We start from the raw sequence: 23,795 nt of genomic DNA, 5'->3' as shown, positions 1-23,795 counted from the left end.
TTCCCTTTCCCATTTTGTTGCTGAAACATTTAGGAAGGGAAGAGTTTTGTGCATAATTGTACAGCTAGATGGGGACAAAAATACTTGAGCTTCACTGAACTGATGAAGAACTCTAGATTTCATGCCTTTTGTCTTGGAATAATTGCAGAGCTGAGAAAACATCTTTGAATCAAGTCACACTAGTGCTGAAAACATTTATCTCTAATTTGAAAAAGCTCAGAATTTTTTTTTTAGGGTTTAGATATTTTACAGTATCTAGGTACCAAATGTTGAAAAGGGATATATACTTAGACTTGCTGAGGAGCCATGTCTTAGAATTAATAATGAAACCTTGTATATGTTTGCTTACAAATTCTGAAAACAAGTTATCTCCTATTTGTAACAAGACAACTCAGGTTTTATATAAAAAGTATTTTTTTCTTCTGTCATTGGTTATAAAAAGCACCAAAACCCAGATGAGAAAGATTTAGATATTGCATAATATTTTGGATTGTGTAGGTCACCTGTAACACACACTGTTTGAAGTTCTAATGGCCTTCGAAATATCTTGCATGTTTTGTAATGCTTTTGTCCATTAATTCTCTGTGCCATTTCATTAACAAGCTTTCAAAATTTTGCCTCCTGTGTTACAGGAAACTGGGTTGCAGTACAAGAAATTCATGGCCTATCCTTGGATCCTGACAGTTACTTGGCCGGTGGACATGGTAGGGCTCTTGTAGTTCTCCACAACTGTAGTATAGCCTTTTCTCTGGGGAATTGATCTAAACTCCTTGTTGGCGCTTCATTTTGACTTTTCTCTCTTTCTGTAGACTCTGTATGAAAGAAGGAAATATTTCCAGGTTGAGTAAGAACGGGAGCTCACATCACTCTGTTGAGTGATTTGAATAGTTCTTTGGAAGAACTTACGTTATGGGCCTAATCTGACTGGTTTCTGGAAGCAGAGTTGCTTCTCTAGTGGTTGTGAAAGGAATCTAAGGAAATCCCAAGTTAGGTGCCTAAATTTAGGTATATGCCTATATGGTATATATTTACAGCATGCATATTACCATTAAACAGTACCCCAGTGTGATAAACATGGACAGTAGAAATGCTCTTAAAAAGTGAGGGAGGTCTTTGTGTATTTTGTGCTGCTTTTCAGATTGAGGAGTAAGCTATGGTGATAAAGAAGATATTTCCTGAAGTTGTAGGTGGTCTTTCTACTGTCCATGTCATGATCAAGGAGCATTGACTGAGGCTTCCTGGAAACTTACCCTTCTGTTTTGGCACTTGCTACTACTGTTTGGGCTCTGAACTGACTCTTACAGCCTGGTCAGGAACATACTCCAAATTCCCAATGTGCTTTGGGTTGCAGCCAGCCATGTGATCAGTCTGTATTTGCATTTCTCTTTAAAGAAAGCAGCATCCCCTGTGCTTTGGAAACAAAGTTACAAGAGAAGAACATGAAGAGTACTTTGTAAGCTCAGGAGTACGCACGTTGGGCGCCAACCTAACGCAGTACTTGTGCTCGAGGCATGAGCTCTGGCGAGCCCCAGGTCAGAGAGAGTCCAGCTGCATTACTTCTGTGCGTCGCTGAAGTGACTTCGGCATCAGGAAGGGAGCTGCTGGCTGGGCTGGCTAGCTGGCTTCTCTGCAGAGGGAACACGGCAGGAGCCGATGGGATCGGCTCAGTTAGCTCGGAGACAAAGGAAGAGGGAGGCTGTTCTGGTCTGCCTCCTAACAGGTTTATTGTTAGAAGTTTTCCAACCTGAACAAGCTTGGAAGGGATGGAATGCTATGGGATCCCCTCTGAGGCTTGTCCTGGGTTTTATAGGGAATTTGAAAGCTGTGGGGAAAGGGGAAAACAACCAATGAGCTACAAGCCAGGGGGAGGATACAATTTAACAAGAGCCACTGGGGGAAACAGAGAGGCGGGAGTTCTAACAAAGAACCAGTTGAACAACCGAGTAATAGGGGAGGCGGCTTGTACCCGGGCACCGCCCAGGGGGTGCAGCTTAGGCTTCTGAGCTGCCCCTCAGACCCACCCTCTGAGTCTGCCTCTTCGGGGAACTCTGTCCCGGGGATGGGCTGGGATTGATTGGCATTACGCTGCCCCAGTGCCACAGTGGGCTGGGTCACAGCAACACAGCAGGTTATGCTGGGTGTGAAGCTGTGTTAGAATGTGGCTGAGAAGGTGTTTGCCTGCTGGTAAAGGACTAGCTGAGCAGTGGCCTGCCTTCAGGATGAAGTTCTCCATAGTGAGCGAAGTTTTGGAGTTCCTTGACTCCACTCACACCTGGAAACTATCAAGATGCAAATTCATATTCTGAGCCATTCCTGGGATCTGTGAGGTGTAAATGAAATAAATGTTCACACTGTCTGAGGTTGCCATTTACAAAGTCTTTCTAGTGTGCTTTCCTCTATTTTGCGTGAGAAGTCATTTCAACTTCCTTCTGTCTGCTTTCCTCCTGGCAATATCAACCATACTGTGGACACTTATGGTTTCATTGTAACTTGCTTTTTGCATGATGTCCAAGGTATTGCCCACTTATTGTTTCTGTGGGGATTTTTGGAGACCCAGGTGCAGGTGGTAAAGGTGAATGACCAAGTATTTGGCATTAAGCTTTAGCCTGATAAACTCCTCAAGCTGGCAGTGCTGAGAAGAACAGTCCCATCCTGTTCACACCACAGTTGTTTGTCTCCACTTTTCACTTAATTTTCTGACTGGGTTTTACCATGCTTTTGCAGGAAGAGGAAGGATAGGGAAGTGGGGAAGCACTGCTACCTGTGAGGAAGTAGAAGAGGCCAGGAGTGCTCATGGTTTATGCCAGTGAAAGTTACTTACTCTGCTCTGCCTTCACACACTTTCTTCCTCCTTTGTCTGTTCACAGCTACCTCGCATACATTGCTTTCAAATGTGAAATTTTTTGTGGCAGTGGAGCTCTAATAAAGCTATTTTGTCTCTCTGCTTGCTTGTATTCTAGTTGCTTGTCCCTACTTTGGAATACTAACCATGAAAAAAGTTATGGGGGGGGTGAAGTGAAACTGTCAGCAAAACTCTCTGATGTTCGGTGGGAGAGATGTGGTTGCCCAAACAGAACTAATTAGTGTGTTTTCTCTCAACTTTTCTTTCTTGTGCAGGACAATGAAGACTACCCACTCATCAGAACAGGACCCTACTGGAAGAAGTTCAAGGCCAATTTCTGTGAATTCATTGCAGTGCTTGTCCAGCAGTGCCAGTGCAGCATCCTGTATGATAACTACTTGATGGACACCATCATCTCGCTGCTTACAGGCTTAGCAGATTCCATGGTCAGAGCATTCAGGCACACAAGCACTTTGGCAGGTAAAATTACTTGCAGAGCTGCTGTAAAGGTGCTGAGTTTTACTGAGTTGTGTAAAAACTGCTCTAAATCGAAAAACTGTTTACTGGAGCACTTCTCTTATGCACTGAGAGTACCTTCTTCCTAGTGTATGTTGTATAAATGTCTATAATATAACCTGTTTGTTCCCATCTGTATCTGAATTGAATTTGAATGCTTTAGATACGATAGATCTGACCCAGTTTTTTCTTTAGAAAGAAATCTTTAATGCCTGTCATGACTGACTTCAGAATTTTGCTGTTCCGAGTATTATATTTTTCAGTAAAATTTTCACAGTTTTCTATTTTGTTATTTTTCTCCCTCTACTAATTAATGTGATGAGGTTGCAGTAAATGTTTCACTTAAAGAAGCTTCCTTTGGAGAGCTGCTATTCTTGTGGTCTCTGTGCTAAAAGAACGTTGCTTGTTGCACATTTTTGCTTCATGCACCATGATGACACTAAAGCTACTACTTTTTTTCCCTAAAGCCAGTAAATACCCTCTTTGCCATGCAAAGAGCACTTAAAGTATAATTTATTCTAAAGTATGCTGTTTGCTTTGAGGGCTCAAAAAAACAACTTGTAATCTGTTCAAACAATGCAGCAGTCCTTAGAGGAATGGTGTGAATTTTTGTCAATTTCAGTAGTATATTAAGATTCCCAGCCATTTCTGAGCCAGCTTCACGGGTTTTGGGGTTTTTTTTGGTGGTTTTTTTTTTTTTTTTTTTGGTTACTGACAATCAGGTGTTCCACAATTCTAGATTCTTTTGCAGAAAAGTCAGAATTACATGAACTAGGAAGAGAGTTGCCCAGTAAATTACTTCTCTGACCAGAACTATGACCAAAAGTTATAAATCACCAGAAATAGAACTTAATTTTCCCTTTTTGGTCATTGTCTGCCTTTAAAATAAACACTGTGTTTTAAAACAAATTAGTATAATTTAGTACTTGTTCATATTTTGGATATAAACTGGATTTGGCTAACCATATCCTTTTTCTGGTAAAGTGGTGAATATGTTCATGCTGCATATCTCTGAGCTAAGCTAATTGTGCTGGGTTTGTTTCTTTTCTAGCAATGAAACTTCTGACAGCAGTTGTAGGCATCCATCTGAACCTTGATGTCAACAAACACAATGCTCAAAGATTGTATGAGGTGGAGAAGCGGAGGATAAGCGGCAAGAGGACCAGTTACAGACTTGATCAGCTAGAGAGAAAAAGGAAAGAGGTTAGGGAGGTGTCTTGTATGGGAGATGTGTGAACATGTAAAACAAGGATTGCTGACTGCTTGCTTTTGGGTCCCTGCAGCTCTTTGAGGTTTATATGTTTATCTAATGCATAGTGCAGAGCAGGTGTGACTGGCTAGATTGAGTGGTACAAAAATGACTAAGGTAGTAACTGCCTTTTGTACTGTTAACCTGTGATGTGTGTCCTACTGATTGCTTTTCTGAATTGGCATCATTAGCCCTTGATCTTCACACAAATATGGATTTACCCAGAAATTTAATTGTCTCAGTAGCTCTGGTGTTGTGGAGTGCAGTTTTGTATGTGTTTGTACAAATTGCAAGCCCAAATTTTAGCGATGAATCAAAAAGGACGCATGATAACTGTCATTTCTGTGTAAGTAAAGCATTACAGAAACGGATTGAACTTCAGGGATGTCCAGTATCATTTTTGCTGTTCAGCTTCTGTTGTTTCTTCCCTGCTCAAGCAGACAGCTCCTTTTCAACTCCCAGAGGCAGAGCTATAGCTGTAAAAAATAACTCTGGCTTGAGGGAGGAGGTGACTTGATGTATGAACATCAAGTATGGCTCCTTGTCTCCTGACCTTAGAATCACTTATCTCTGTTCTGAGTTTTAGATGTCCGTGGACTTCTCTGTTACAGAAACAACACCATTTTTGTGGGAAGGAGTGTTTGGGTGAGACAGGATATTTTAGCATCATCATAAGTCTGATCTGATGGGAAAGACAGAGGAAACGGGTGCGTTGGAGGGAAAACCCAAACTTGTCACCCTTCCTGATGCTGTTGATGACAGAATATTTTTATTAGGTGACTTGGATTTTCAGAAGTTTTTTCAGGATTCAGTTTTTTAATATGCTCATTGTGTATTTTGAAAATTCCTTTGTCTGCCTTTCTTCCATCTCTGTTCAAGTACATGGAAAGAGAGTTTGGATCTATGTGTGAAGATTGCTTAATAGTTGTGCTGTATATTTCTGTGTGATTTCTGATAGATCAAGATCCACCGTATCAAACAAGTACCTTGTTTCCCAGGCTAGCAGTTGGTATCTGATAAAGCATTCCTTGGGACGTGGCTACAAAAAGGCCAGTTGCTAGTGCAGATACAGCCCACTCATTTTATGTTGGTACCATGTGTAAACACCAGCAGTTTGCACCACAGTAGTGTTCCAAGGGCCCTAATGCAAATTTTTCGTGTGTAGTGAGTTGTGGAACCAATATTAACATTCAGTTCTCTTTGTATTTCAGTATGAGCATAAGCTTCTAGAGATACAGAACATGATGAATGCTATTTTCAAAGGGACATTTCTAAACCGTTACCGGTAAGAGTAAAAACAAAGCTGTGATATGTATCTGCATTCCCAAGAAACTCTTGCTCAGACTGTAGAGATAAGAGAATCAAGTTAAACATCCTGGAGGCACTGATGGTGTCAAGGAAAGTGTAGCAGTTAAATAATTTTTAAGAATTTGGGCTTCCAAAAGAACCTCTTGAGTGTGTTCTTTCAGTTCTTCCTGCTGGCTGTAGAGCAGCACATTTGTGAATGAGAAGATATCCAGAATTGCTAAATAGTTTGTGGCTAAAACTGGTCTAAGTATTGATTGAAGACTAACTTATAATATTAGTATGAAGATACTTGGAATATTTTGAATTATACATGCTTTTGCAATTCCAGAACATAAAAATATTGCAAATAATACAATTAGTTTTAAAATTAATTTTTAATGTATTAATATTGCAATTTTATGATTTCACAGTGATGTTATCCCTGAAATCAGAGCAACTTGCATTGAAGAAATTAGCAGCTGGATTAAAACATACCCAGATGCTTTTTTGAATGACAGCTACTTAAAATATGTTGGGTGGATGCTGTACGATAAGGTAAAGTTTTAAATTTTTTTTTTACTTGGGGCAGTACATGGGATTTTTTGTTTTAAATTTTTCTTAAAGAATCCTAGCATTTATTTTCAGCGTAGATATTAAGGACTGTCGTGGTACAAAAAGAGTTTACTTTCTTCCCCAATTCAGGTTTTATTTTTAAAGCCATTTTAACACTAAAGAACAGAGAACATTTTTTCCAGTTCTGTGTGAATCCCGGTGTGTGCATTTATTTTTATATGTCACTGAATTGGGAGTTATTTCTGAATTGTAAAATGGTTTATATCCTTTGAGAGTGTTAAATGTTGACTGAAATTATGCTTTTAGCTTGATGGACATTTAAAATTTTGTTTAAATTTATAAAAATGAGCAAATAAATATTGCCTATAGTAGAATAGTTCAATATTGCATTTCTCATCTGGAGTTGGACATAATACAGAAAATATTTACAGAAAGTCCAGCCATTTCCCAAAGGGTTTTCTCCTTTTCCTTATAGTTTGTTTTTTCTTTTGAGTAGAGGCACATTTAAAAACCACCAAAACAAACAATCAAAAAACCCAAAAAGAAGTCAGTAAGTCCAAAGCACCAAGCAATAGAACAAGATGCAATGGGCAAAAACTGATACCCTGGAAGTTGGCCTGGAATGTGAGGAAGAACTTTACTGTGTGGGTGACTGTTCACTAGAAGAGATTGCTCAGAGAAGTTGTGGAGTCTCCCTCGCTGGAGATGTTCAGAACTGTCTGGACACAATCCTGTGCTAGGATGACCCTGCTTGAGCAGGGAGGTTGGACCAGATGATCCGCTGTGGTCCCCTCCAACCTGACCCATCCTGCTATTCTGTGAAAATACACTTTTTCTCTTGCTTCGAAAATGCGTGAGAGAGACTTCAGAAGGATAGGAATATTTATCGTGAATAGCTGATGAGCGAAATCGACACGCTAGGCTTCTGCAGGCCGCCTTTGAAGGTGTCTGTAGCTTCCGTGTGCATCCCGAAACATCCCGGAATTTGAGTCAGCTCCGGGCAATGTTTGTGTTCTGTGAATCAGGTTGTACCCTGCCAGGGAGCCAGGAGGGGGCGCGCGAGGCTCCTGCTTCCCGGCGTTGTGCCGTCCCTCTAGAGGTGGCACTTGGGTTTTTGGGATGACAAATCTATCAGGAACTGCCGCTTTTTCCTGCATAAATTTTATCTCATCACAATATCTTTTTAGTACATGTTCAGTTTGGAGAATTCTCAAAAGAAAAAGTCATTTTTTTGAAGATGACGTGTCTTCATTCGCAGTACTCTACAGTGAAAATTAACAGCTGGTGTCTCTGATTAATGCACACAGCTCACCCAGAGCCATTTACTGGAAACTGGAAATGGTTGTTTTTTCGAAAGCCTTTTTTGTCTGAAAGCAATGCAGATGCAAGCAGAGTGAGATAAAGTGAGGTGTCTTCCATATTCTACATTTGGCTGAGACCTGATAGTGTGCCACTACTGGTGGCTGCAGTCCTGGCTGTGCTTTGTGCTTTGTGCTTTGCAGCCACTGTCAAATTGCCTGATTTCAAAATGAGAGCAGGGCATTTTTGGCATCCACAGGGGCAGCAGTGTTTTTATATACTGTCATGGTTTTAAGCCCAGCTGGAGATGAAACACCACACAGCCTTTCGCTCACCCCTTCCCTTTTTCTTGGACTCCTTGTCTGTGTTTAACAATTGTCCCAGTCAACTGTTGAAAAGAAGCAAGCAAAGTCTGATATATGGGAGAGTGCTGGTTGTACTAAGTAGGTCATCCATACTCCTGTCTTTGTATCTTTAACAGATGAATAGCAAATCCCTGTATCTTTTGCATTCTGTTGCTTTTATTAACTGTGATGTCTGTGAGAGTTTCTTTCACTCTTAGGGAGCCTAACACAAACTTTGATGTTACGTTTAAGTTTGGCTCGTTGCAGGCTTCCTCTGTGTGTGTGAGAGAGAGAGTGTACACACAGACAAAATGGTACTGATGTCACTAATCAAGAAGATGGGGCAACATTTGAATAACCTGCTGTAGGAACCCACAAAGAACTCTTATTTACATGATATAAATGCTGATAGTGAAAAATAAGGATATATATGTGTGTTTTACTGTTAGCCAATTTCTCTTTGTCTTGCAGCAAGCTGAAGTACGGTTGAAGTGTCTTCTGGGACTGCAGGGAATTTATAGCAGAAAAGAACTTGTTTCCAGGATGGATCTCTTTACTAACAGATTCAAGGTAAATAAATTACTGTTTGCTGTTTTTTTAAGTATAGGTTGGGTGTATACACAGGACCTGATGTTTTGATCAGAGCTGATCTCCCCACTCTCTTGACTGAGAGGAACTTAGACTCCTGCAGAAACAGCCTTGTTGACTGAGTGGATGAAGGAGTTTTGCTGAGATGTTTCTTTCTGTTTCTATGGAATTTTCCATTTCACTTTAGTTCACACAAAATGGTGCTAGTATGCACTGTGGTCAGTTGTCTCTGCCATTTATCCAGATTGGCCCAGATTTTTTTACAGGATCTTTGGCAGATGACAAAGAATTTCATATGCTAAAGATCCCCTTTTTGCTGCCCCTGATAATGGGTTAACCTTGTAGGTAGTGGACTGGCTGTCCATGTATCACACTGATGTGGGAATGGCTCTCTCTCGATCTACCATGTCAGTATGAGTCTTGAAGAAGGATCCCTTATCTCCTTTCTGAACAAATCAGGTGATGCATTGTAGTTTTGAGAGCTTGTTTTGTGGATTCACTGACCCTGTACTCTGCCTTTATCATTTTCCAACATCCTGACTCATTTAAGAAGTAAGCCCTTTACTTTTTTCAACCCTGGCCTTGGTAATGATTTTGTCAACTGCTCTTATCCTAGCAGGGTTGCACCTTCTCAGTATTTGAATAACAAAGCTCAAGATGATGCAGCTGATATCTCAGTCCCTGTGAATCACGACATGATTCAATGTCAGGACAAATCAATGCCTGCATGTGGTGGCGATCAGTGTTCTTTTTGCAAAAGGTGCAGGGCTTACTTGTATATCAAAGCAGTTGCTAATAGTAAAAAATGCCTATCAGATATCCTCCAAGAATAAGAAATAGATTAATATTGGTATCTTAGTAATAAATTATTCAGAATGAAACTTGGCTAAGACTGACCTCTGTTTTATATGATTATGTGGTAGTCCCTTATCTTTCTGTCTCCTGTAAGCTGTGTAACCAAATGCAGGGTTGGTGTTCAATAAAGACTGACGAAATAGCTCTAGGCTGTTTGTACTGTGATCTCCCTGTGTGGAGGACGCAGTATAAATGGATTATTGCAAACTCCATCCCCCAGTCCAACCCTCCACCCAAAACCAACTCTTTTCTCTCTAAACAAAAGAAATCCAAACAGCCACACAAGAAATACAAGTTTAAAAATTTAAATCATGCTTTCTCAGTGATGGGGAATGTAATCATATAACCATCAATCCATTTCCTGCAAATGGGAGTTACTCGTGCTCCCTCTGTTACCCTTGAGTGTTCAAACTCAGGATTTGTGGACTTACATACCTTCCAGCTGGATTGTGAGAAAAAGGAAGGTGCAAAGGAAAATGAATATAGAGATTTAGAATTCATATGTTAAATGGGGAAACTGTTAGTCCCAAATCAAGCAAGTCTAAAGGTGTAATATATCTTAAAGATATAGGCCACACTGAGGTGTGCAAGTTCTTGGTTCTATGGGATGGGAAGTTTTCCAGTTTTCTGAGCTGTTTGCCTGTGTACTAAGTTACGATATTGCGAATCCTGGAGGTCAGCAATGTTGCTGCTATGCCATGAGGTATCTTTATGACTTAAGCTCTAACTGTCTTTCCAGCAAGGCATTGACTTCTGTAATGTGCAGGTGCAGGCACTTTACTGTTAATGGGAGGAACTGATTATATATTGCTTGTAATTTGAGGCTTAGCTTCATTTAACATACTGAAGTGCCAGTAGTAACATCTTAGAAACAAGTTGTCAGTCACTTTTAATTTGTAGTGTGTAGTTGATTTCTTGTGAACGCATACATTACATCTATAAAAAATATCATATTACTGCATGATTAATTCAGTTAAAAATTAACATGCTGTTAATTTTCAGGGGCTGGGGAACTACTTGGTAGTAATCAAGTTGCCTTATGTCTCTTAGGAAATAGCTACTGAAATAAAAATAAATCTCTGCTGTACTAGTGTAGATGATCTAGCTGTAGCAAAATACATGTTTATTGAGAATAAACCATGTTACATCTTTTTATTGTCATTTTACATCCATTAGGATCGAATTGTGTCCATGCCTCTGGACAAGGACCATGAAGTAGCAGTTCAAGCCATGAAACTCTTGATGCTTATGTCACAGTAAATAATTTCTTTTTTAATTTACTGTATTGTTTTAATGGCAACAAGATCCAGGTACAATCCTGATGAATCTTCCTGTAATCAGTTACTTGTTGGGAAACAGTTGCTTCTGGCAGGATGTGAGTTACAGGTAAAGCTGCTCAAGACATGGCATTTTCTTTCTGCTGGAAATGCCAATGTTAAGAAAACCCTTGTGCTGAGATTCAATTTGAAAACTACATTTTTATATCTTTACATTTCCCTGTGAAAGGAAATTCCACCTTTTTAAATTTTGGCTTTTCTCAAAAAGAGCATTTGACTGCCTTGGGGGAAGTTCCCACTGAAGATGGGGTCCCCACCCCCATCTTCTGTCCCAGGATTGCCAGGCCTTGACCAGGAGCTTGGAGAACTCTGCCATCTTCCCTGTCTCTGCACCTGATGTAGGAAGCCTTGATCTTTGAGGCTGTTGCTACAATTTGGACTTTCGGATTCTTGGCTCCAGGGCAGAGAATCTGGTAGCCTTTGAGCCCATAGCAGACTGACTGACAAGAAATGAGCAAGTGTTTGACACTTTTGTTTTGCTGAGGTAGAAAACCAACGGAAGAGTTGTTTTCTTTGGAAATTTACTTGCTGGCCATAGATTTGGTAGGATAATGGCAAGCTGGAAGTGTGGGGAAGAATTAGACTTAGCATTACAGAAGTATATAAATATTACTGTGATGCATCCTTGAACAGCATGTTTATTTTAGAAATGTCTTTATTTGCAAAATATGTGTAGAATAAATTTTCTGTCCCTCTTCTTCAAAGCGAAATGGGAATAAAATCTTCACTGCATTCCATTGGTAATACAGTTGAGATGTTAGGACTCAGTGTCTCTTCTGTCTGAGAGTGTAAGTTGAATTTTGGTGATACCGATGCTTATTTCCATGTACAGCATGACACGTTGTCCAATAGCCTTGTGGGATTTGCTTCTCTACTTAAGCCAGAAGTATTGGTCATTGCTAGAGGAGCATGTAGACCTTAGTGGTCCAACTAATACGGTGTTGTAGATATTTACATTAAATTCCAAGTATGTTTGTATATTGAAGTGCTGCTTTCTAGTCTCCTATCTCACTTCACATTCCACTGGTTTGAATGGCATTTTTCCAGGCCTCCTTCAATAGGCACATCAGAACAGCATATGATGCTGTGAACACTGCACCCTCTTCGGAAGGTAGTGCCATTGTTCGGGCCTCACTAGTAGTAGCCAGGGTTATATTGTTCCTGTGTTCACAATGTCCATTTCTACATCCCTTGGTTCCCCATGGTGCCTAGCTGTTAGAACAAAGCACAATGCCATGTCCATGGATAACGTGTCCCTGTGCTAGGAGGAGCAGCTCGCCATTGTTGAAGTACAAAGATTCCATACACCCGTTATGGCTGCACTTGTTCCGTATCTGAATTAACAAGAGCTATATTGGCACTGCAGCTGTTTATCATCTCTGGCTTTATTATAAGGGATCATGTTCTCATTAATGCAAGCTGCAGCTATAAAAGTTTGATCAATGTTTCTTTTTCCCTGAAGCAATTTTTTTCAGAATTTTGCTTAAATATGGTTTCCACTGTGAAGAAATGCCTTCTAAAGTTTTCTGAATGGTATTTCCCATCATAAGATGTAATTTTCATAAGTAAAATTAATACTTTATAAAATTGTTTTTAATTAGGCTGTGTAGAGGCCTAGCAAATACATTTTCTTTCTTTTTGCTCATCTGTTGCATAGCCATCCTGCTTTTTTCCACTGTCCACCCCAGTTGCTCTTAGCCCTGCTGATTTGGCTTAATTATTGGAGTGGTGAAAGTGTGAGTTGGGGACTCAATAAGCAAATTCAACAACAGCTCTTCTCTTTGATAAGAGTAGTGCTGACCAGTCTATAACTCTGTGTGAAGAGAATGCAGACAATATAGACAGTCGCATGTACATGTTTCTTAATAAAAGCCTGCATCAAGATCCTTTTCTAGCAGGGGAAAAGCTGATGCCTTAGTACGTACAATAGTAGCAGAAAGGACTTGCTGCTGGCACTGCAGAAGCAAAGACCTGCAGGGATGTTGTGTCTCAAATAGGTGTGTCTCATAGCTCAGAAGCAGTGTCTGGATATTGAGCAGTGATGCTACTTGATATGTGCGGTAAAGCATGAAATGGAGTTGGGGACAGCAACTCCCCTGCCTTAAAGGGGACAATAGAATAATAAATGACAGCTTGTATAAATGGCATGGCTACTAGTATGCACTGGTGTAATAAAATTTTTGCCACTTTTGTCATGCTGTCTTGGCTTCTCTTTGAATGACGAATTTTTGTCATCTGCAAATTTGGCAACTGAATTCAAGCGCCCCAACTTGCATTTTTAGTGAGATGTGAAAGACCTTTCAGGTCAAGTTTCTATTTTTAAAGCTACTGGCAAGAATCTCTATCTGAATTCCCTATATTTGATCTGGAATCATTAATTATTAAAAAAAAATAATATAATCTTACCTGGTGAGGTACTGCCCTTCAGAACATATCTCTAATCTTGGAATAAATATTTTGTTGTGTCATGATGTGAGTCATCAAGAAGCAAGGCCAGGAGTAGTTTTTTTTCTTCCAATAGTTTTTCTTGGGAAAAATATATTATGTAAGTAACTTTCTTTTACTGACTTCCAGAGTTGTCTTTTGGGTGAGTATAGCAGCTAATTGACCGTTTTTGTGATGTTTTACAGTGGCAGCAGAGCTGTGCTCCATGTGTGTTAGTAACAGGTTTGAGCATCTCTTAAACGTGACTGCATTCCAGTCCTGTGGAATATCCACTGACTTTACATTCTCTCTCTTGATAGCTAGAGAGACAGTGAAAACACTGATCTTTTCAATTTACTTATATGTATTACATTATTAAAAAAAAAATCCCAGTGCTGATTCAGAATTCTCTTGCTATGCATAGACTTAGTTTTTTTCAAATCCGTATTTGTATTTTGTTCTTGTGTATCTCTGTGAGCTGAGATTTTTTTTCCTTCTTGTTTGTTGCATGTTGTCTCAATTGAATGCCAGTCTTTGGGCTAGTAGTTTTCTATTTTTGCACAGCATGATGTGATCCTGAAACTGAAATGAGCCTATGAGGCTTAGCATAATAGAAATTATTAATGGTACTGAATTATGCATAATTGTTAGCATTAATGTTGCAAAGGATCTGACAGGGAATAGAACTAGGAAGGAAATAAAGAGAGAGAAAACATGAGTGACAATGAGAGACCAAGGTATCTTACTGAAAACATTGCCTTTTAGGAGGCAAATTAGTTTAGCATGCCTACTGCTAGACAATTCTGTTAATTTTTGTGTGCTTAACTACCTAAAAGAGTAGAGGGATTATGGAAAAGAACAGCAAAAGTAATTGGGTAACTGCAGTAGATGCATGAGGGAAGGTTACAAGTGGTGTGGGTAAGGGCACAAATCTGCAATTAGCTTGAATATGTAAATAGCACAGGGGAAAATGACTGTGATTTACATTAGTTAAATGTAACTGGAAATTACACTGAGTTTTAAACACAAACCATATCAGTCTGCCACAGCATAATCACAGTGTATATGCTAATCCTATTGTAGGTGCGTGGGAAAGGACTATTGTTACATTGTAGTGGCAACCATGTCGTCATTTTGCTGATCACCAAAGTCTGTCTTCAAATACCTGCAAATGAGAGCTGGGGAGCTGTAATCTGGAGATTACAGAACAGATTAGTAGGACATGATTTCTGTACTTAAAATTTTTATTGCAGACATTAGAATACTTTCAACATATGTTTTTTTGGTTGATAGTGCTCAGTGTACAAATACTGCTTGTACAATGCATCTGCAGATTTGGATGTTTAACTTGACAATTTTAAATGCAACGTGAACAGATTCTTTTTTGACTGAGATGCTATACCTTGGATTGTCAATCACTATAATGTGTACCAGATCTTACCATGCACAGCCACTAAAAACAAAGACTAGCATAATACCCTGTAAAGTGCATCAGGTGTGTTTTTATTTTACTCTTGTGATTTTGATGGATATCCTTGGTATGAGTAGCAGCACAGACCAAGTCAAGCAACTCCAGCAGTCATGCCTCTTGCTTGCAACAAAATGAAACAAAAAGCAAGATATGAAATCTTTCAACTGGTGCCATATGCAGAACAAAATGGGTCTGTGATCTCCCTCTAGAATGTCCCAGTTTCTTCTTTGTGACATGTTCACACTGAAGTGCAGAGAAAATGGTATGTCATGAGATTGGTATGTGGAAGACCATGCCTGTTTATTTTTAGGCACCTAAACACTTGCAGGCACTTCTGGCTTAACCTTTATCTGTTGCTTGGCATTCTGAGGGCTGTGAATTTGCAGCAGTATTATTGCTGTATTTGAATTATTCTTTGTGTGGTTGATGATTGGCTTATGTATGTAAGAAAGAAAGGCACCTGTTTTCTGTGGTAGTGTTAGTGCTGGCTGTAGCAGGTGTAGTCAAGTGCTGCTGCTTGCAGAGGTAGATAAAATGCCTGAGCACTCATTTCAGTGGGAGTTATGAATATAAACCTCATTGTGGCTCAGAGAGTAGTGTTTGAACAGTAATAGTAGTAGTAGTACACACAGGTATTCCCTCCCACTCAAGAAAGAAAAAAACCTGAAAGATCAGGTGCTCAGGTGGTGTCAGGAGTGTCTGTCAGCTTGTGCTGCAAAGAAAATAGATTCTTCTCCCTTCCTTTGCTTCTCTGCTGTTTGGGGGTGCTTCATTTGCAGCTGGAGCTGTTGCATCTGACCTTGTATGTCTTGAGGAGGCAGGAAATAACACTGCACTAGATTAATGTAGCTGGCAAATTCCCAGGCTCCAAGAAGACAGTTAAAAACAGGGAGGTTGGGATTTTGGAAATCACAGAATTGCTGAAGTTAGAAGAGTTGTCTGGTCCAACCCCCTACTCAAGAAGGGCCACATAGAGCACGTTGCCCAGGACTGCACCCAAATGGCTTTTGAGTATCTCCAGCAGTGGAGACTCCACAACCTCCCTGAGCAGCCTGTGCCAGTCCTCTCTCACCCTCACAGGAAAAACATGTTTCCCAATGTTCAGGAGGAGCCTCCTGTGTTTCAGTTTGTGCCTGTTGCTTCTGGTCCTGGGCACCACTGAGCAGAGCCTGTCTCTGTCTTCTTACTCCCTCCACCAGCTTTGCTAAAAGCCCCCTGAACCTTCTTTCTTCCAGGCTGAACAATCCCAGCTCCCTTGACCTTTCCTCAAAGGAGAGATGCTCCAGTCCCAGGAGAGATGATCCCCAGATCATCTTTGTGACCCTTCCTTGGTCTCTCCCCAGTATGTCTCTTGTCCTGAGGAGCCCAGCCCTGGACCCAGCACTCCAGGTGTGGCTTCACCAGTGCTGTGTAGAGAGGAAGGATCAACTCCTCGAACCTGCTGGTAACACTTAATGCAGACTGAGATACCATTCACCTTCTTTTCAGCATTGGTGGCTCGTGTTCAACTTGGTGTCCACCAGGATCCCCAGTTTTTTTCCTAAGGATAGAAAATACCTATGGAAAGGCAGTTTCATTAGTACTGGAAAGGAAGAGTCCTTAATTTCTATCCAGAGAGACAGATGTTGCTGAGCCCTTCAAGCTATCTGAACAATTTAGTCAAGGAGCTCTTTTAAAATAGAAACATTTAGATATTGCATTCGTAATTTCTATAAATATGCTAAAGAGAGAAAACCTGAAATACAAAGAAGAAAAAATTTTAAATGTAAAAAAATATGTATGTTTGACCGGCATGTTCATGCAGGAAATTCCATTTAAGCATAAGAAAAAAGTTTTTCACTGTGGGAGTGATCCAGTGCTGGAACATATTGCCAGAGATGTTGTAGAGTCTTTGACTTCATAGATTGGACACAACCTTCATCAACCTGCTGTAGCTGATCCTCTTGTGAGCAGGGGGTTGGATCAGATGATCTGCAGAGGTGCTGACCATCCTCAGTGCTCTGTGATTCTGTAGTGGTTCAGTCTAGATCACTGTATGTTTGTGTAGAAATTTCTTATATTCCAAGCTGTCCACTTGGTTTTGAAAAAAACAGTGTTTTGGAAAAAAAAAATATATATAGAGAAAATGACAAAGACATCTTCATGGAAACTAGTGCTTTAAAAGAACTGAATAATAGATTAACATTAAAAAGAATGAAGGAACCTTGTCAGACTGCTAGTTTATTTGTGTAAATTCCCCATAGTCTTTTAATACTTGTTATATCATGTCTTTTTATTCCTGTAAGTGCTCTTTTCTGTCATTCTTTGTTCTACTCTCAATTGTCAAGCTTGTAAAAGTTTAATAAATTTGATCATTTATGGCTTTACAGGACACACCACTGCTTATTCATATGCTCTAGTGCACCATTTTACTTCTTTCATTTTTTTACTGTTGAACATCGATAAACACATTTTTACGCTACTTTCCCAGTTCTGTAGATGGTTGAATGAATGACATAAATATTTTCCTTTATGCTGATTTCTTAATGTGTATTATCAGACAACTTCCTGTATGGCCTATTACTGCAAATGTGTGCTCAAGGTAATTGCATGTTTAAACAGTCTGCCAAAACCTGCCTTAAGTATGTAAGGCAGCTTTTATTTCACATTATCCTGTGAGACCGAGTCATCACTTTTGGAGACATACCATTAGCACTCTCATTTAAAGGCCTTTTTAATGGATGCTCCAGTGATACTCTCACCTAATGTGAGCTCACTTCTTTTTCAGTCAGGTTGGAGGATATTTTGGGGCTTTCTGATTTGTGAGGATGCTAAAGGATGTGATGGGCTGGAGACAAATGGGCAAGCATAGGAAGGACTGCTGATTTTTTTTAGACATCGCTCTTAGCAAGAGAATAGCATGACTCCTCAGTTGTAGAGAGGGTATTGGACCACATTTGTAGATGGTTTTAAAATGTTACTCCTCAAGGATTGAATGCAGTGATAAATAAAAAACCTTTCCTCTCACCTGGGTGTAGTAAGTGTAAGGATCTCATATGTTGCTATTTCATTCTCTGAAGTAGCCTAGCCTAGTGACATTGTTGTGGCAGCAAGAAGCAGGTATTTGGAAACTGTAATGCTTGCTTTGGACTTCCCTGCTCTGGTATCTCTTCTTTGGGTTATTCAACCCTGATGCTTCAGTTTCTCTTTGTAAAAGTTTGATATGGATACCATTTCTACCTCTCAGAGAGAGTGTTCTAGGTTTACTAGTTGGCATATGGTATTCTCAAGATGTGTAGCTGAATGAAAAAAGTCATGACTTTGAATGTGCTTGTGCAGAGAGGTCCCAGCCATAGGTGTGCCATCAAGAATGTGTTTCGATTTCTTTTTACGTGGGACTCTGTACAAGTCTAGTGTAATAGAATATGGGTTTTAAAATACTGGAATAAATAACTTAAAAATAATTTGTACTACAAAATGAAGGTTTCTTATTGTTTATTATCTTCTATGGTGAACATCTAAGCATGAAGTAGAGGCATGATTTTCCTGTTTTATTACTCTTGCCCTTTTTACCGTGATCACTAATCAACCGCAATTATACTTTAAATTAATGTTCATGTCTATGCAGTGGGCCTGATTTACCATGGCTTGCACAGACTGTTTCTCTACACAGTGAGTAAAAAAACACTGCCAATTTTGTTTGAGAGCATTTTTAGAAATGCCCTACAAAAATTTACACATAGCTGTGTAAACAAGTAGCATGGTTATGGAGAATCAAGTCTAGTGAAAGCTGGACATAGCATTCATACTGTTCTTTGCAGATAAACCTGGTCTTTAACTTCCGTTGTTATTTTTTGCCTAGGAACTGTGAGGATGTATTATCAGCTGAGGACTGTGAAATGTTGCACCAGTTTGTTTATACCACACACCGTCCGCTTGCAGTAGCAGCTGGGGAATTCCTTTATAAAAGGTATCCCTGCCTACTTCTTGCATATTCTCATTTGTTTTGGAATGAAGGTGGATTTATTTAAGGGGGACATTAAGCATTACTTTTTCCTCTGAAAGTGTGTTTCTTCTGGTGAATCAGAGGAGAAGTGCTGTCTGGAGGTAATTGCGTCTTTTCCTGCACAGCCTGAAAACAATAGGCATGAGAAAAGTTGGAAGACTAGCGCAGAGGGTATGAAACTACTGACTGATCCACAAGTGCCATGCTACATTGAGAACAGGCTCTCTTTCATTCTACTTTCTTGTCCTATTGCTTTGCTTCTTACAAGCTAATCTGTCACCTGGTATCTGCTGGATTTTCATAGTTTGGTGATTAATCACAAAAATGGCCTCCTCTTCTCCCTTTGGAAGTTGCCTTATACATTGTAAAGGCTTTAAATAATGGGAGATGCAGCAGATTAGAAAGCCCTCCCAGTTTCCTGTCAGGTTAAACAGGGTTTATCTTCCCCAGGAGTAACTCTTAAAAATGGGCTTCTTATAACAATGGTTGCATGAAGTTGAATGGAGTTGTCATGCTAAAAAGGGAAGAGACAAATATTCTTTCTCTACTGAGAAAGAAATAATCTTGACTTACAAAAAGGAATGAAAATAAAAATATTTAGGCAAGGATTTTTTGGGGGAAGATTCAGAAGTAATGATTGTGTTTCCACACATACAGAATCTCCTCCTAGTTGTCTTTTCCTGTCTAACTGAAATGTTGGCATTCTGGAATTTATGGAGCCAAGTCCAACAGAAAGACAAATGAAGAGAAGCTTCTGTTTTGATGAGTCTGCTATCACATCTGCTAGACTTAGTGTTTTGTGTTGGTCCTAATATGCACTCATAAATTAGATGTTTTTCCTCTCAGAACTCTGCTGCTTTTTGCTATCAAAGTGATTGCCCTGATAACTTTACTTTTTCTACCCAGCTTGCCAGTGCACTGTGGACACCATGATGCTGTAAATCTCATCCTTGTTCTTGTTTGCCCAGTGCTTCTCTCCAGCACTTCTACCAGTATAGAATGTTCATTCTCGTGTGAAAGACATGTTAGTGACACCCTCCTTTCCCCAGTCATACTGATAAGTTTTAGTATTAATGCTTATGCTTTCCAGCCCTGCTGCCCCTTCTTCTTGGTTTGCACAAAATCTCCTCTATGTCTGCACGTTTTAACTTAGGTTACTTAGCTGGCATAAATTATACTAGCAGAAGCACTTCCTGAATGCACAAGCTGACATTTTTGCTGACATTTAGTAGTGTGGTCCAGCTCTTAAATCCAAGCTGTTTGGGCAGTATATTAGTCTGCAGGGATGGCCTTCCTGTATTTATCTTGGGATTAGTACTCTTTGTGGGCAGTAGTCACAGTCATTTTGGATAAGGGGGGAAATGGAAATGTCATACTGTGCTTCATACTTCAGATAGAAGAGGAACAGCAGCTTTTCCACTGTATTTGTGACGTTAATTTCCTCGTGCAATTACAAGATACTGTGCTTTCCTTAAGAAGCTGCAGTTCCAAGATGTACTGTGATGTGAACAGTGGCTGTGTCGTAATATCTCTGTTGTGTTAAGGTTTAAATTTGGCCTAGAGCAAGCCCCTTTTCAAGCATGAGCAAATGCTGGCCTCCTTCTGTGGTCAGTTCTGTGGAATCTGCATCCATTACCCAGAAAGCTGGGAGGGTACCTGTGAAACTGTCAGAAATAGTCTCTGCATCCACAGGGACAGCATATCTCTCATAATGCAGAACAATCTAATCTTTTTTCCTTTCATCTGCTGAAAAAGTCAAATGACATTTGGGGTAAATAAGTAGACACTTAAGAGAAATACAGTCCTTGTGATCTTGACAGAATTACTGTTTCATTGGTAAATGAGGAGAATGTGGCAGAACTGGACTGACTTCCTTTTCTGTTGGCAGGCTGCTTAGTCATGAGGGAGATGAAGAAGTTCAGCCCAAAGGAGGAGGAAAGTTTGGGGCGAGTACTGACCAATTGAAAAGATTAATACACTTTTTCCTGGAGAGTGAGGTGAGGAGAATAGCCCCTCTAGTAAGCCTCTTAAATCCAGTGCTGCATGTTAAATCAATTATTTTCTTTCTTTTGAAAGCAATTTCTGTTGGTGAGCTCTGAAATGTTTGGTGTTTGAAATGTTTTTACTCTCTAGGTTAAGTTTTTAATGAATCCATTTCTGTTCTGTTGTATTAAAACTAATTTGCAAGTGTGCTAATGCAGAGAATCAGTGCTGAGGCAGTTTCTGGAAGTAAGCTGAAAGTCTAATGCCACCAAGTGAGGTTTTTTTGGAATGTGTCCATGTCTTTCTGCCGGCAGGTGTGGGTTGCTGTACCATGACTCCATGCTGACCCAAACCTGTAGTTTTATTGAGAGTTTTATCAGCTGAAGTGCTGATAAACAGTTCATGCTTAGCTTTTGCAGTGGTGCAGACCTCTCTCTGGCCAAAGTGTCTCAGACACAGCAGTTTTGAATCTTTCTGCAAAGAACTGGATAGGAAACTTGTTTCTAGTCCTGTGACTGGATTTTTTGCTGTTCCAGACAGCAATATAAAGCAATACAGAAGCTAGTTTCAGAGATTATTTAAATTAAATTTAAATTACAATTTGTATTAAAAAGAAAATAAAGTATTTTTTGCCTGCTTTTCATCCTTTTTCACCCCACTTTCCTGCTTTGTATCAGATTGAAGACATGGTGTTTAAATGTTGATTGGCCTCGAACTAAATATGTTGGACTACTGCATGTGAATATATGTGTGAATGGCAGAGCTTTATCATTGGACAAAGGGAGAGGAACTTACAAAGCTGTATTTCTTTTAGTGATGTGCTTGCTTCTATAAGCTTGTGTTTTTAATCCCTAGCTACACAAACATGTTGCATACCTAATAGACAGCTTGTGGGATTGGGCAGGCAAATTCCTGAAAGATTGGGAGTGCATGACTACTCTTCTACTAAAAAATGCTGAAGAAGATGGAGAAGGTGGGTAAGCAAAGAACTTAGTTTTGTCTGAATGAGTCTCCCCTTAGTATTTTTTGAACTTTGCCTTAGCTAGTTTAGGATAATTTCATATTGCAATACCATTTGGTCCCAATTTGTGGTCCCCAAGTGTCACAAAGCAGATGCAACTCAATGCACTGCTAATGTAATATTTATATCAACATACATGTTTTATTCAGTATTCTGTATTTCTGTAATGTTAGTTCAGAAACTTTGCAAGAATACTTGTATAATTAAGCCGTAATGCTTATGTAGTGTTCACTTTCTTTGTTTCTCAAAAACTTAAAAATCTAAGAGTTTTAATAGGTCGAAATGCAGTTATTGTCAGGCTTTTGTTCCTGCCTCAAAAGAAAATGAGTAATGTATTGAGTTCAATGACATCTAACACTAGAGGATTTTTTGTGGTAGAATTATTTTGAAGTGAACTTAAATAAATCTTTAAAGTCCCTTCCAACCCAAACCATTATATGATTCTATGAATAGTTGCTGTAGTAGAGCTGGAGTTGGTTGTGTGATTAAAACCAATTTGTAGACCCAGTGAGTTAGAACATTTTGCTACTCAAAGAAGAAGGTTTGTCCTAAATGAGACACTAGTCAGTAGGAGACCTCATTAAAACTTCCTGTGTTTTTGTGAGCCCAACTGCCCAAAGAAGTTTAGCCATTAAGGGATTAATGGTACTCAGTAAATGTAGAAAATAACTTTCTTCAAACGAAGTCAAGCACTCTCCAGCTGTTTATGTAGCAACACTGCTTCTCCCTTTCTTTACTGTCCTTCCACAGTTGCTCAGGTAAATGAGTAGGCTTTACATCAGTTGTTGCTGCATTTTCACTTTTCTTTTGTGTGATGCTGAGGGTGGTTTTCTTCCAGCACTGAGCGATGCCCAGGAAAGTGCTCTCATCGAAATCATCCTCGCAACAGTCAGAGAAGCAGCTGAAGGTCATCCTCCAGTGGGCAGAGGTGCAGCCAAAAAAGTCAGTGCATATTAGTCTTATTTATTGTCCTGTCATCACATTATCTTTGCCTTATGTACTTTGCCAGAATAGCTTGTTCCTAGTTTGCAGGTGTATCTTAGGAAATAAAATACCTTTTTTTTCTGAAATGCTGCAGTGTCTTTTCACCACTAGGTCTTATTAGAAGTGGGTGTTGCAGGAGATGAGCATTAGAGAAGAGCCACTTGAAGCATGTTATTGACAAATGATGAGCATTTTATCCATGACATATAGCTGTTCAGAAAATTGCATCTAATTTAAGGTTAACAAAAAAAAAGCATCTGGTTTTCTTCATTGAAAAGTATCTCTATCTTAGCTTGGTATGCTTGAGACAATGCAATGGGAGTTAAGCTTGGATTACATGTAAAATTCCACTCATCTCAGAGATTTTATAATTGAAACCAAATGCTTTATCTGCAGATTTTGTCAGTGAAAGAGAAGAAAATACAATGGGAAGATTGTACCAAAATTACTGAACACTTTATTATGGTGCTTCCTCAGCTCTTGGCAAAGGTAACTAACAGCTGCTCTGTGAGTGCATGTTAAATATTTCATTAAAATTCCTGCAATGTACTCATATCCTGTTTTTTCTCTGCAGTATTCAACAGATGCACAAAAAGTGGCAAATCTTCTGCAGATTCCTCAGTATTATGATTTAGATGTTTACAGTACGGGACATCTAGAGAAGGTGAATAGAAATTGGGGTAATTGGTTCATGTGGAATGTACTAAGTTTTTGTGACAGTGTAGGGAGTTTAATGGGATTTGGAACAAGTGGGAAATTGTTGAAATACAGTGAAATGGTCTCATACCTTAAGGAAAGTGGTCTTATTCAGGCTTTACTTTTTGATTTGGAGCTGCAAAGAAAAGCCTTAGTGCTTGTCAGTTCTGATATGCTGTGTCTGGCTTTGGTGGGTAACGATTTGTGGTTTTGTCTGGTAGACCCAGCCCTGGATTTTTTCATTCCTGGCTGGAGGGAGGGTGGGTTATACCATGTGTCTAAGTTGGTGTCTCCCAGGAGTTTACTACAGAAAAGGTTTCATTCTCCGTGAAGGCTGACTC

The 23,795-nt window shown here is 39.6% G+C and overlaps 1 protein-coding gene across 2 annotated transcripts in view; it reads left to right on the top strand.

The window, feature by feature from the left end:
• The window catches only part of LOC116440014 (cohesin subunit SA-2-like), a 58,930-nt gene that overhangs the window by 13,483 nt on the left and 21,652 nt on the right, over positions 1 to 23,795 (top strand). For both annotated transcript variants that reach the window (XM_032100228.1, XM_032100229.1), the window contains 13 exons: positions 633 to 704; positions 3,118 to 3,322; positions 4,410 to 4,561; positions 5,819 to 5,892; positions 6,326 to 6,449; positions 8,582 to 8,680; positions 10,730 to 10,809; positions 18,627 to 18,734; positions 20,659 to 20,767; positions 21,609 to 21,726; positions 22,613 to 22,716; positions 23,155 to 23,247; positions 23,333 to 23,422. In XM_032100228.1, coding sequence (XP_031956119.1) covers positions 633 to 704; positions 3,118 to 3,322; positions 4,410 to 4,561; positions 5,819 to 5,892; positions 6,326 to 6,449; positions 8,582 to 8,680; positions 10,730 to 10,809; positions 18,627 to 18,734; positions 20,659 to 20,767; positions 21,609 to 21,726; positions 22,613 to 22,716; positions 23,155 to 23,247; positions 23,333 to 23,422 — 1,428 coding nt within the window. The remainder of the gene's footprint in view (positions 1 to 632; positions 705 to 3,117; positions 3,323 to 4,409; positions 4,562 to 5,818; positions 5,893 to 6,325; positions 6,450 to 8,581; positions 8,681 to 10,729; positions 10,810 to 18,626; positions 18,735 to 20,658; positions 20,768 to 21,608; positions 21,727 to 22,612; positions 22,717 to 23,154; positions 23,248 to 23,332; positions 23,423 to 23,795) is intronic.

The sequence above is a fragment of the Corvus moneduloides genome, chromosome 2, assembly GCF_009650955.1.
Source record: "Corvus moneduloides isolate bCorMon1 chromosome 2, bCorMon1.pri, whole genome shotgun sequence".
NCBI classification, from domain to species: domain Eukaryota; kingdom Metazoa; phylum Chordata; class Aves; order Passeriformes; family Corvidae; genus Corvus; species Corvus moneduloides.
The sequence above is the reverse complement of the archived record's forward strand: the minus strand, read 5'-3'. Positions and strand labels throughout refer to the sequence as shown.